Source organism: Hylobates moloch, unplaced genomic scaffold (assembly GCF_009828535.3).
Source record: "Hylobates moloch isolate HMO894 unplaced genomic scaffold, HMol_V3 SCAFFOLD_17, whole genome shotgun sequence".
In the NCBI taxonomy this organism is placed as follows: domain Eukaryota; kingdom Metazoa; phylum Chordata; class Mammalia; order Primates; family Hylobatidae; genus Hylobates; species Hylobates moloch.
This window is the reverse complement of record NW_026652292.1, coordinates 59188019-59202802: the sequence shown is the minus strand read 5'-3', so window position 1 is coordinate 59202802 and position 14784 is coordinate 59188019. Positions and strand designations below refer to the sequence as shown.

At 38.1% G+C, this 14784-nt stretch overlaps 1 protein-coding gene across 4 annotated transcripts in view; it reads left to right on the top strand.

Moving 5' to 3' along the window:
- TBC1D19 (TBC1 domain family member 19) overlaps positions 1 to 14784 on the top strand; it is a 185181-nt gene that overhangs the window by 56963 nt on the left and 113434 nt on the right. For all 4 annotated transcript variants that reach the window (XR_009210537.1, XM_032135634.2, XM_032135633.2 and 1 more), the window contains exon 8: positions 10916 to 11026. Coding sequence is in view for 3 of the 4 variants with exons in the window: in XM_032135634.2 (XP_031991525.1) it covers positions 10916 to 11026 (111 nt within the window). In the remaining variant the exon portion in view is untranslated. The remainder of the gene's footprint in view (positions 1 to 10915; positions 11027 to 14784) is intronic.

The following is a 14784-nucleotide window of genomic DNA, read 5'->3' as shown; positions in this document are numbered from 1 at the left end:
CACTGCATCTTGGCCAAGGGTCACTACTAGACTTCCAGGTATTCCTGGAGATTAGCATAACACTACCACAAGTCAGCTGTAAGTTAATCCTGTCCTTGACTGCACTGTCCCCAAGTAGAACAGTGCTTAGCACAGTCTGCTCAATAAATATTTACTGAATGAATGAATAAATGAATCAATGAATGAAGGTTTCACATTTTATCTGTTTACATTTGCTAAAGTAAAACTTTGTTAGACATTATTTCAGAACTTTTGGAATTGTAACCAGTTTACTTTTAATGTTGAAGAGACAGGTTAGTAAAAAACTGCCTCTATGATGATGGCTTTATTTCTCTTAGCTTACTAAAAGTTTCTCCCAAACTCTTCCTTTTCTAGCTCTTAAAAGCTGAAACTTTATGTAATTTTTATGTTCTTATTCTTATTATGTTTTCTCCTTAATAGCTCATAACATTGTGTCTTTGAGGACAGTTCCTTAATTGATCCTTTTATTACTGATGCTGAGATCTTTCTTAAATTCACGAATATTTTAAATAATTATTTCCTTAATTACAGTTTCTACATTTCTAATATTTTTATTTTTCTGTTACTCATGTATTTACAGTTTCCTCTCATTTTTCTATCTTTTATGTTTGTCAGTTTCCCTTGCAGTATGATTCCTTATTTATGTAATTAGGCTAAAATTGTGCTGTTAGGTAATTAGGCTAAAATTGTAGATTCTTTGCTAATGTTTTTAAAACAAATACTATTGATATTTTTAGTGTCAACATAGTGTTTGCAATTTTAGGACACTTTTTTGGTATTATAGCGTATATTTTATCAGCTGTTAGCTATCAGTTCATTAATGGCTTCCTCAAATATGATAGCGTTTCTGTCATCATAATCTCCTCCACTAGATTCTTTTTTTTCCCCAATACCCCCAGCATTTTCGACAGCTTTATTGAGCTAGAATTTTTACAGCATAAATTTCAGCCATTTATAATGTGCAACTCAAGTGGTTTTCAGTATATTTACAGAATTGTGCAACATCACCACATTTTTAGAACATTTTTATTACCCAGAAAAGAAACCTTATGCCCATTGGTAGTCACCCTTCATTCTCTTCCCCATGCAGCCCTAGGCAACCACTAATCTACTTTTTGTCTCTATGAATTTGCCTGTGCTAGACATTTCATAGAAATGAAATTATACCATATATGGTTATTGTATAACCAATGACTGGTTTCTTTTACTTAGCCTACTGTTTTCAAAGTTCATCTATGTTGTGGCATGATATCTCAACATTTTAACTTTTTTTTTATTATACTTTAAGTTTTAGGGTACATGTGCACAACGTGCAGGTTTGTTACATATGTATACATGTGCCATGTTGGTGTGCTGCACCCATTAACTCCTCATTTAACATTAGGTATATCTCCTAATGCTATCCCTCCCCTCTCCCCCCACCCCACAACAGGCCCCGGTGTGTGATGTTCTCCTTTGTGTGTCCATGTGTTCTCATTGTTCAATTCCCACCTATGAGTTGGAACATGCAGTGTTTGTTTTTTTGTCCTTGCGATAGTTTGCTGAGAATGATGGTTTCCAGCTTCATCCATGTCCCTACAAAGGACATTAACTCATCATTTTTTATGGCTGCATAGTATTCCATGGTTTATATGTGCCACATTTTCTTAATCCAATCTATCATTGTTGGACATTTGGGTTGGTTCCAACTCTTTGCTATTGTGAATAGTGCCGCGAAAAACATACGTGTGCATGTGTCTTTATAGCAGCATGATTTATAATCCTTTGGGTGTATACCCAGTAATGGGATGGCTGGGTCAAATGGTATTTCTAGTTCTAGATCCCTGAGGAATTGCCACACTGACTTCCACAATGGTTCAACTAGTTTACATTCCCACCAACAGTGTAAAAGTGTTCCTATTTCTCCACATCCTCTCCAGCACCTGTTGTTTCCTGACTTTTTAATGATGGCCGTTCTAACTGGTGTAAGATGCTATCTCATTTTGGTTTTGATTTGCATTTCTCTGAGGGCCAGTGATGATGAGCATTTTTTCATGTGTCTTTTTGCTGCATAATTGTCTTCTTTTGAGAAGTGTCTGTTCATATCCTTCACCCACTTGTTGATGGGGTTGATTGTTTTTTCCTTATAAATTTGTTTGAGTTCATTGTGATTCTGGATATTAGCCCTTTGTCAGATGAGTGATTGCAAAAATTTTCTCCCATTCTGTAGGTTGCCTGTTCACTCTGATGGTAGTTTCTTTTGCTGTGCAGAAGCTCTTTAGTTTAATTAGATCCCATTTGTCAATTTTGGCTTTTGTTGCCATTGCTTTTGGTGTCTTAGACATGAAGTCCTTGCCCATGCCTATGTCCTGAATGGTATTGCCTAGGTTTTCTCCTAGGGTTTTTATGGTTTTAGGTCTCACATTTAAGTCTTTAATCCATCTTGAATTAATTTTTGTATAAGGTGTAAGGAAGGGATCCAGTTTCAGCTTTCTACATATGGCTAGCCAGTTTTCCCAGCACCATTTATTAAATAGGGAATCCTTTCTCCATTTCTTGTTTCTGTCAGGTTTGTCAAAGATCAGATAGTTGTAGATAAGTGGCATTATTTCTGAGGGCTCTGTTCTGTTCCATTGGTCTATATCTCTGTTTTGGTACCAGTACCATGCTGTTTTGGTTACCGTAGCCTTGTAGTATAGTTTGAAGTCAGGTAGCGTGATGCCTCCAGCTTTGTTCTTTTGGCTTAGGATTGACTTGGCAATGCGGGCTCTTTTTTGGTTCCATATGAACTTTGCAGTAGTATTTTCAAATTCTGTGAAGAAAGTCATTGGTAGCTTGATGGGGATGGCATTGAATCTATAAATTACCTTGGGCAGTATAGCCATTTTCATGATATTCATTCTTCTTACCCATGAGCATGGAATGTTCTTCCATTTGTTTGTATCCTCTTTTATTTCATTGAGCAGTGGTTTGTAGTTCTCCTTGAAGAGGTCCTTCACATCCCTTGTAAGTTGGATTGCTAGGTATTTTATTCTCTTTGAAGCAATTGTGAATGGGAGTTCACTCATGATTTCGCTGTTTGTCTGCTATTGGTGTGTAAGAATGCCTGTGATTTTTGCACATTGATTTTGTATGCTGACACTTTGCTGAAGTTGCTTATCAGCTTAAGGAGATTTTGGGCTGAGACGATGGGGTTTTCTAGATATACAGTCATGTCATCTGCAAACAGGGACAATTTGACTTCCTCTTTTCCTAATTGAATACCCTTTATTTCCTTCTCCTGCCTGATTGCCCTGGCCAGAACTTCCAACATTATGTTGAATAGGAGTGGTGAGAGAAGGCATCCCTGTCTTGTACCAGTTTTCAAAGGGAATGCTTCCAGTTTTTGTTCATTCAGTATGATATTGGCTGGGGTTTGTCATAGATAGCTCTTATTATTTTGAGATACATCGCATCAATACCTAATTTATTGAGAGTTTTTAGCATGAAGGGCTGTTGAATTTTGTCAAAGGCCTTTTCTGCATCTATTGAGATAATCCTGTGGTTTTTGTCATTGGTTCTGTTTATATGCTGGATTATGTTTATTGATTTGCATATGTTGAACCAGCCTTGCACCCCAGGGATGAAGACCACTTGATCATGGTGGATAAGCTTTTTGATGTGCTGCTGGATTCGGTTTGCCAGTATTTTATTGAGGATTTTTGCATCGATGTTGATCAGGGATATTGGTCTAAAATTCTCTTTTTTTGTTGTGTCTCTGCCAGGCTCTGGTATCAGGATGATGCTGGCCTCATAAAATGAGTTAGGGAGGATTCCCTCTTTTTCTATTGATTGGCATAGTTTCAGAAGGAATGGTACCAGCTCCTCTTTGTACCTCTGGTAGAATTCAGCTGTGAATCCATCTGGTCCTGGACTTTTTTTGGTTGGTAAGCTATTAATTATTGCCTCAATTTCAGAGCCTGTTATTGGTCTATTCAGAGGTTCAGCTTCTTCCTGGTTTAGTCTTGGGAGGGCGTATATGTCCAGGAATGTATCCATTTCTTCTAGATTTTCTAGTTTATTTGCATAGAGGTGTTTATAATATTCTCTGATGGTAGTTTGTATTTCTGTGAGATCGGTGGTGATATCCCCTTTATCATTTTTTATTGTGTCTATTTGATTCTTCTCTCTTTTCTTCTTTATTAGTCTTGCTAGCGCTCTGTCAATTTTGTTGATCATTTCAAAAAACCAGCTCCTGGATTCATTGATTTTTTGAAGGATTTTTTGTGTCTCTATCTCCTTCAGTTCTTCTCTGATTTTAGTTATTTCTTGCCTTCTGCTAGCTTTTGAATGTGTTTGCTCTTGCTTCTCTCGTTCTTTTCATTGTGATGTTAGGGTGTCAATTTTAGATCTTCCCTTCTTCCTCTTGTGGACATTTAGTGCTAAAATTTTCCCTCTACACACTGCTTTGAGTGTGTCCCAGAGATTCTGGTATGTTGTGTCTTTGTTCTCTTTGGTTTCAGAAAACATCTTTATTTCTGCCTTCATTTCGTTATATACCGAGTAGTCATTCAGGAGCAGGTTGTTCAGTTTCCATGTTGTTGAGCGGTTTTGAGTGAGTTTCTTGATCCTGAGTTCTAGTTTGATTGCACTGTGGTCTGACAGACAGTTTGTTATAATTTCTGTTCTTTTTACATTTGCTGAGGAGTGCTTTACTTCCAACTATGTGATCAATTTGAAATAAGTGCGATGTGGTGCTGAGAAGGATGTATATTCTGTTGATTTGGGGTGGAGAGTTCTGTAGATGTCTATTAGGTCCACTTGGTGCAGAGCTGAGTTCAATTCCTGGATATCTTTGTTAACTTTCTGTCTTGTTGATCTGTCTAATGTTGACAATGGGGTGTTAAAGTCTCCCATTATTATTGTGTGGGAGTCTAAGTCTCTTTGTAGGTCTCTAAGGACTTACTTTATGAATCTGGGTGCCCCTGTATTGGGTGCGTGTATATTTACGATAGTTAGCTCTTCTTGTTGAATTTATCCCTTTACCATTATGTAATGACCTTCTTTGTCTCTTTTGATCTTTGTTTGTTTAAAGTCTGTTTTATCAGAGACTAGGATTGCAACCCCTGCCTTTTTTTATTTTCCATTTGCTTGGTGAATCTTCCTCTATCCCTTTATTTTAAGCCTATGTGTGTCTCTGAACATGAGATGGGTTTCCTGAATACAGAACACTGATGGTTCTTGACTCCTTATCCAATTTGCCAGTCTGTGTCTTTAAATTGGAGCATTTAGCCCATTTACATTTAAGGTTAATATTGTTATGTGTGAATTTGATCCTGTCATTATGATGTTAGCTGGTTATTTTGCTCATCAGTTGATGCAGTTTCTTCCTAGTCTGGTCTTTACAATTTGCCATGTTTTTGTAGTGGCTGGTACTGGTTGCTCCTTTCTATGTTTAGTGCTTCCTTCAGGAGCTCTTTTAGGGCAGGCCTGGTGGTGACCAAATCTCTCAGCATTTGCTTGTATGTAAAGGATTTTATTTCTCCTTCACTTATGAAGCTTAGTTTGGCTGGATATGAAATTCTGGGTTGAAAATTCTTTTCTTTCTTAAGAATGTTGAATATTGGCCCCCACTCTCTTCTGGCTTGTAGAGTTTCTGCCAAGAGATCAGCTATTAGTGTGAGGGGCTTCCCTTTGTGGGTAACCCGACCTTTCTCTCTGGCTGCCCTTAACATTTTTTCTTTCATTTCAACTTTGGTGAATCTGACAATTATGTTTCTTGGAGTTGCTCTTCTCGAGGAGTATCTTTGTGGCGTTCTCTGTGTTTCCTGAATTTGAATGTTGGCCTGCCTTGCTAGATTGAGGAAGTTCTCCTGGATAATATCCTGCAGAGTGTTTTCCAACTTGGTTCCATTCTCCTCGTCACTTTCAGGTACACCAATCAGACGTAGATTTGGTCTTTTCACATAGTCCGATATTTCTTGGAGGCTTTGTTGATGTTTCTTTTTATTCTTTTTTCTCTAAACTTCTCTTCTCGCTTCATTTCACTCATTTGATCTTCCATCACTGATACCCTTTCTTCCAGTTGATCACATCGGCTACCGAGGCTTGTGCATTCATCATGTAGTTCTCGTGCCTTGGTTTTCAGCTCCATCAGGTCCTTTAAGGACTCCTCTGCATTGGTTATTCTAGTTAGCCATTTGTCTAATCTTTTTTCAAGGTTTTTAACTTCTTTGCCATGGGGTCAAGCTTCCTCCTTTAGCTTGGAGTAGTTTGATCATCTGAAGCATTCTCTCAACTCGTCAAATTCATTTTCCGTCCAGCTTTGTTCCGTTGCTGGTGAGGAGCTGTGTTCCTTTGGAGGGGGAAAGACGCTCTGATTTTTAGAATTTTCAGTTTTTCTGCTCTGTTTTTTCCCCATCTTTGTGGTTTTATGTACATTTGGTCTTTGATCATGGTGATGTACAGATGGGGTTTTGGTATGGATGTCCTTTCTGTTTGTTAGTTTTCCTTTTAACATCAGGACCCTCAGCTGCAGGTCTGTTGGAGTTTGCTGGAGGTCTACTCCAGACCCTGTTTGCCTGGGTATCAGCAGCGGCAGCTGCAGAACAGTGGATATTGGTGAACAGCAAATGTTGCTGCCTGATAGTTCCTCTGGAAGTTTTGTCTCAGAGGAGTACCCGGCTGTGTGAGGTGTCAGTGTGCCCCTACTGGGGCGTGCCTCCCAGTTAAGCTACTCGGGGTTCAGGGACCCACTTGAGGAGGCAATCTGTCCGTTCTCAGATCTCAAGCTGCATGCTGGGAGAATCACTACTTTCTTCAAAGCTGTCAGACAGGGACATTTAAGTCTGCAGAGGATTCTGTTGCCTTTTGTTTGGCTATGCCTGGCCCCAGAGGTGAAGTCTAGAGAGGCAAGCAGGCCTCCTTGAGCTGCGGCGGGCTCCACCCAGTTCGAGCTTCCTGGCTGCTTTGTTTACCTAGTCAAGCCTCGGCAATGGCACTTGCCCCTCCACCAGCCTCGCTGCTGCCTTGCAGTTTGATCTCAGACTGCTGTGCTAGCAATGAGCGAGGCTCCGTGGGCGTAGGACCCTCCGAGCCAGGTGCGGTATACAATCTCCTAGTGTTCCATTTGCTAAGACCATTGGAAAAGCGCAGTATTAGGGTGGGAGTGACCCGATTTTCCAGGTGCCGTGTGTCACCCTTTTCCTTTGCTAGGAAAGGGAATTCCCTGACCCCTTGTACTTCCTGGGTGAGGCAATGCCTCGCCCTGCTTCAGCTCACACTCGGTGCACTGCAGCCACTGTCCTGCACCCACTTTCCGACAATCCCCAGTGAGATGAACCTGGTACCTCAGTTGGAAATGCAGAAATCATTCATCTTCTGCGTCGCTCACGCTGGGAGCTGTAGACTGGAGCTGTTCCTATTTGGCCATCTTGGCTCCACGCCCTCCACTAGATTCCTAATGGTTTTTTTTCTCTCAAGAGTTTTACTTAAAAATATTTTAAAAAATTATTATTATTCTTTCTCGAAAAATGCATGTTATTAGAAAAATAAGAAAGCATACCTAAGATTAAAATTTGAAATAAAATAATGCACAATGTTATTGTACAGCAATAACTACTCTTTTATTCTTACTATATGTGAGAATAAAATTTGAAATAAAATAACGCACAATGTTATTGCACAGCAATAACTACTATACTTTTAAAATAATAATATATTATGAACATTTTTCATGTCATTACCCATATTAATTGAGGCATATTATACTGTATTTTATTATATGAATTAACCATACTTTATTTAATAATCCTTCTAATGGGTTAAGTTGTTTCGTATTTTTCCAATGTAAGCAGTAGTTCACTAACATTATTTCTTTACAATCCTAGCAGACACTTTTATTTTCCTTAGAATCGTATTCTATGTTTATACTTACAGAAGTAAGATTCCTACATTAAATGGTATGTCAGTATCTAAGTTGGCTTTTATCTGCTTTCTTTTTTTTTTGAGATGGAGTGTCGCTCTGCCGTCCAGGCTGGAGTGCAGTGGCACGATCTTGGCTCACTGCAACTTCCCCCTCCTGGGTTAAAGCAATTCTTCTGCCTCATCCTCCCGAGTAGCTGGGACTACAGGTGCACACCACCACACTCAGCTAATTTTTTGTATTTTAGTAGCGACAGGGCCTCACCATGTTGCTCAGGCTGGTTGTGAACTCTTGAGCTCTGGCAATCTGCCTGCCTCGGCCTGCCAAAGTGCTGGGATTACAGGCATGAGCCACTGCACCCAGACACTTATTTTTGAAAATTATATAAATGACCTTTTTTTAAGCTCTGCTTTTCAAATTTTTTTTCCTTGTGAGTTTGGTTTAGAGGAGATGCCCTGCAATCTTTATAATTATAATTATAATAATAATTATTATTATTTTATTTTATTTTTATTTTACTTTAAGTTCTGGGATACATGTGCAGAATGTGCAGTTTTGTTACATAGGTATACACGTGCCGTGGTGGTTTGCTGCACCCACCAACCTGTCACCTGCATTAGGTATTTCTCCTAATGCTCTCCCTCCGCTTGCCTCTAACCCCCTGACAGGCCCCGGTGTTTGATGTTTTCCTCCCTTTGTCCATGTGTTCTCATTGATTAACTCTCACTTATGAGTGAGAACATGCGGTGTTTGGTTTTCTGTTCTTGTGATAGTTTGTTGAGAATGATGGTTTCCAGCTTCATCCATGTCCCTGCAAAGGACATGAACTCATCCTTTTTTATGACTGTGTAGTATTCCATGGTATATATGTGCCACATTTTCTTTATCCAGTCTATCATTGATGGGCATTTGGGTTGGTTCCAAGTCTTTGCTATTGTGAATAGTGCCTCAATAAACATACATGTGCATGTGTCTTTATAGTAGCATGATTTATAATCCTTTGCGTATATACCCGGTAATGGGATGGCTGAGTCAAATGGTATTTCTAGTTCTAGATCCTTGAGGAATCGCCACACTGTCTTCCACAATGGTTGAACTAGTTTACACTCCCACCAACAGTGTAAAAGCGTTCCTATTTCTCCACATCCTCTCCAGCATCTGTTGTTTCCTGACTTTTTAATGGTCACCATTCTAACTGGTGTGCGATGGTATCTCATTATGGTTTTGGTTTGCGTTTCTCTAATGACCAGTGATGATGAGCATTTTTTCATATGTTTCTTGGCTGCATAAATGTCTTCTTTTGAGAAGTGTCTGTTCACATCCTTTGCCCACTTTTTGATGGGGTTATTTGTATTTTTCTTGTAAATGTGTTTAAGTTCTTTGTAGGTTCTGGATATTAGCCCTTTGTCAGATGGATAGATTGCAAAATTTTTCTCCCATACTGTAGATTGCCTGTTCACTCTGATGATAGTTTCTTTTGCTGTGCAGAAGCTCTTTAGTTTAATCAGATCCCATTTGTCAATTTTGGCTTTTATTGCCATTGCTTTTGGTGTTTAAGATATGAAGTCTTTGCCCATGCCTGTGTCCTGAATGGTATTGCCCAGATTTTCTTCTAGGATTCCTATAGTTTTAGGTCTTATGTTTAAGTCTTTAATGCATCTTGAGTTTGTTTTTGTATAAGGTGTAAGGAAGGGGTCCAGTTTAAGTTTTCTGCATATGGCTAGCCAGTTTTCCCAGCACCATTTATTAAATAGGGAATCTTTTCCCCGTTGCTTGTTTGTATCAGGTTTGTCAAAGATCAGATGGTTGTAGATGTGTGGTATTGTTTCTGTGGCCTCTGTTCTGTTCCATTGGCCTGTATATCTGTTTTTGTACCAGTACCAGGCTGTTTTGGTTACTGTAGCCTTGTAGTATAGTTTGAAGTTAGGAAGCTTGATGTCTCCAGCTTTGTTCTTTTTGCTTAGGATTGTCTTGGCTATGCGGGCTCTTTTTTGGTTCCATATGAAGTTTAAAGTAGTTTTTTCCGATTCTGTGAAGAAAATCAGTGGTAGCTTTGGGGATAGCATTGAATCTAAAAATTACTTTGGGCAGTATGGCCATTTTCACGATTTTGATTCTTCCTATCCATGAGCATGGAATGTTTTTCCATTTGTTTGTGTCCTCTCTTATTTTGTTGAGCAGTGGTTTGTAGTTCTCCTTGAAGAGGTTCTTCACATCCCTTGTAAGTTGTATTGCTAGGTATTTTATTCCTTAGTAGCAATTGTGAATGGGAGTTCATTTATTATTTGGCTCTCTGCTTGTCTGTTATTGGTGTATAGGAATGCTTGTGATTTTTGCACATTGATTTTGTATCCTGAGACTTTGCTGTAGTTGCTTATCAGCCTAAGGAGATTTTGGGCTGAGACGATGGGGTTTTCTAAATATACAATCATGTCATCTGCAAACAGACAATTTGACTTCCACTCTTCGTATTTGAATACCCTTTATTTCTGTCTCTTGCCTGATTGCACTGGCCAGAACTTCCAATATTATGTTGAATAAGAGTGGTGAGAGAGATGCCCTGCAATCTTTATTCATTATCTTTCTACAAATATTGTCAATTTCTGTTTTTAAATGTGTTAGAATTGATTCTAAAATTTTTCCTGATAAATATTACAATCAAGCAAGATTTTTTTCTTATCACCTTCTCTGGTAAAGTGTTATAGTCAAGCAATTTTTATTTTTTCTAACCACCAAAAGGTTTTTATTTTTAAGTAAATTCTTAACTTGGTAGAGTTTTATATTGTAGATCATTCATTGGAATATAAAAGCATCCTAATTAAAGTATATTTATAGCATTATATTTTAATATTTCAATATACTTTTATACTATTTTAGAATGTAATTAAAGTATGTTCATCACCCAAATAGTAATTAATTTTGTGGTGATACACTAAGAATATCCCTGCTAATTTTATAAGTGTAAACATCCTATAAAGAAACTAACCAATTTTGTTGGATTTGTTTTTAAAGGTATTAATTAATCTTCGAAACCCAAATTATGAAAACGGTGATTCTCTTAGTTTCCGGACTCATTTGGGTTTAATTCAAGTTCCACTGAAAGTAAAAGACATCCCTGAATTGGTAAGTGTAGAAACTTAAAAATAAACATCATTTAGAAGATAACCATTAGAAAAACGTTTTAATACAGCATGTATGTAAAGCAATAGGGTACTCTACTCATTAAACAAATTAATAAAGTGACATTTATTGTTTTATTGCAAATATGTATATAGAGAGAGCAAGTTGCTTTGCTAATAGGACTAAAAATGAGTTCACATTGACATATAAATGCTTTTGCTTATTTTGTATTTTAATAAGCAGCATAGATTTATTGGACAGCTTGTTGGGATTCAGTTGCCCGGTGGATGGTTATAAAACTGATTGAGAAAAATTGTGAGTTTTCTAAAATTATTTTTAAAAAAGTACATTTTATTTAATTTCACAAAATTTATGGAGCTTGTAACAAGATGAGGCACTTAGGGAGATGGAGAACATAAGAATTAATTAGAGACTGGCTTTGCTCTGGAGACCATAATATTTTTGTGAGGAAGCTCATTTTAAAATGAAAAGTAGGGAGATTTCCTGATGGTGGAATTAAGAAATTATCACTCCTTTCAAAGTCACCCTAAAACAATAAGGAGCATAGAAATATAAATACTGCCTTTGGTGAAACTAGGAAGCCACTTATAAATCTGGGCATTAATGTATTAAGATAGAGTGCTGATGATAAATGACTTAAACAGGGGAGAAGATTAAACCTAAATGTCTCTATAAGATAGAAAGTGTGAATGAGATTAAAGTATATTTATGGCATTATATTTTTTGTCAGTCATCAGTTTATTATCTTTCAGCTCCAAATTCTCCTTTTTGCTCTGCTTTATCATGCTGGAGCTGGACCCTATAAACATTTCCCCTTTGCCAGCAGGCCTGATGTTAGGCTTTGTCAATAGAAGGTTCTAGAGGGACACTGCAAGGCCATAGCAGGAGGAAGGGGCTTCCATTTCTAGTTCCTGTGTGTAGGAGTCAGCAGATTGGGATGCAGAAGGCTCAATAACACTCACCTTAGTGGTCCTCAATAGTCCAGCTCTAAGCTACCCCTTGACAAGTTTTTCCACTACCCCTGGTCTGCCTTTGTGTGGCAGCTACACTGCCTCTCTACAGAGGTATGAATCTCAGCATTCAGGGCCAGGGGACCCTTTTCTAAGTTCTTAGTTTCTTCTTTGTTTACTTTCCTTTAGCCTAGAAGTCGTAGTTGCTTTCTGCATTTGCTTCTTCTGTTTTTCCCTGTTCACATTTCTGGTATGACCTATTTCCTGACTAGACACTGACTGATGCAAGAAGCAGTATGATTTTCTCCACAGAGCCTTAGAAATGTTCAAGAATTAGAGGTACCACATGTCAGAGAAAACCATAGTGAGCCATAGGGCTGAAAATGGAGATTATGTGAAAGTCTGGATCAGGAGAAGTTAGTCCCCCAGATTCCCATCACCATGCATACTCAGATGACTCCTCCTCCCCCACAGAAGACCAGAGGTGTATTCACTAGAGATCCAGATGCAGAAAGACTGTGCACTCGGAGACCTCAGACATAGAGCAGGACAGGAATGAGCTATTGAAAACAGCGATTAAGTGAAAGTCTGCTGAATGGTGAGACTAATACTCTCATTCTTACCACCACTACCCTACCTTCCCCACCCTCCACCTTCTTTTTCCTTACCCTCAACCAACGCTAGAATGCCAGAGAAAACACTAACAGGGATTCAGAGAACCCTTACAAAAAAGAAGTTGGCTGGCTATAAAATTGCCTCACAGTGAAGCCTACTGCATTCTATGCCTGACCCTTGCCAACAGAGCTTCCAGTCAGTTTTTTATTACCTCATTTCTAAATAGGAATGACCAACCTAGAAACCCCAGACTTTTGAATTCTTCCGGTATGAGAGGGAGAGACCAAACTAAAACAAAACCAAACCACAACAATAATAGCAAAACCCAAATAGCCAAATTAGAGAATGACCACTAATAGGCATTTCAGGTTCTGATTTACATTCACACTCACAGGATACAATAGACGATAACCTGGCCCCAGGTGAACTTAAATTTGTGAATGAAACAGAATGGAAAACAGCATGACAGCATACTAGCATGCCATTAGCAGGTACATCATCACGGAGAGTCCTTACAGCCATCCAAATGCTACTTCCCAACCCTCACAAGGAAGGTATGCAACTGAAAATGACAAGTCACATAGGCACAACATAGGGAAGTCTCATACACAATAGGAATAATTTCTTGTAATGCACATAAACATAGCTCCTAAGTCCTCTCAAGAGACACCACACAGGTGGCTAAGGCCTGTGTTTTCCAGTCAGTTTTTATACTCTACTCACAGTTTTCCATTTCAAATGTCATTTACCAGTCAAGGATCGTATGTTTTCAGTAAATAACATTGCTTAGCAATATAGTGGGGACATTTCTCTTAGAATTTTTTTTTTTGTGTGATTCAGTACATTTTTAGGGCAATAGTGATGGGAGAAGATAAACCCAATGTCATCTTCAAATGGACATGTTAACCATTTATTCCCAGAAGGAGACTTTAATGAAACCATTAATATTCTCAGAAAGATAAGATATTACTCAAAGCAAGAACAGAATTTCATTAATGCAAGAAAACACTTGAGAATGAAAAGGAGGTTTTGGGATTAAGAATATATTATGAAAAAATACATACCAATAGATGAGTTGAAAACAAAGCTGAGGAAATCTTTATCAGAAGATGAAGCAAAAAGCCAAAGAAATGAAAAATAGGAGGGAAAAGATTTCTTAAATTACAAGATCAATCTACAAAGATTAACATCTGACCAAAAGGAGTTCCAGAAAAGGGAAACAAAGGGAATATAATTAAGTTTATAAGAATTTAAGAAAGATGTGGATCTCCAGTGAAAAGGCTTACCAAGTACCCAGTGCCATGAATGAAAGAAGATCCCCACCAAGGCACTTGAAAACGAGAAAACTGAAATTTTTTTATAAAAGAAAAGCAGAGTATATACAGTGTCAGGAATCAGAGTGGCATCTTACTCTCAGCAGCAACACTGGAAGCCAGAAGATTTTGAAGTAATGTCTTTAAAAACCTGAGTGATTTCAAGCCTGGAATTCTATATGTAACCAACAATCAATCAAATGTTAAGGAGAAGTAAACCTTTTCTGATGTACTGATCTAAAATAGTTACTCTTATTTAGGGAGCTCTTGGTAGAAGTGCTTCAAACAAGGTCATAAACAGGAAGCCAAACATGGGTCCCAGAAAACAGGATCCCAACCAAAGAGAAAGAGAATTTCCAGAAATGATAGTGAGGAGAACTTCCAGGACAAAGGCTGTACAACTGGACTGAAGCACAACAATCCTAGATTGGAGCAGGAGGTTGGAAGGTTCCAGGAGGGATGCCTGCAAGAGAAACACTAAAAGTACAGATGATCTCACAGGCTTGACCACATGCGAAATTTTATTAAGGAGGGTCTTTTCAGAGTTGTTATGGGTTTAGGAAAAAGAGGTAAATGATTAGAGAAAATTGTTTAAGTGAAAAATCAGTTTAATTATAAACAGTGTGGAAAAAAGTATAAGAATGAAAACATTGATAAGTACCACATGCCTCATCAGTGAAATATATACATAGTCACAATAATGCAAACTCTTAATATGGATTTAATTAAGAACTAATGATGACTGAAGGATGGAAAGAGAATGTGCATGAGCTAAAATCCTCATTTTCCATATAAAATCAATAGATGATATCTGAAACTGCTGCATGTAGAGGCAATTTCATATGAATATTAGGTGATGACA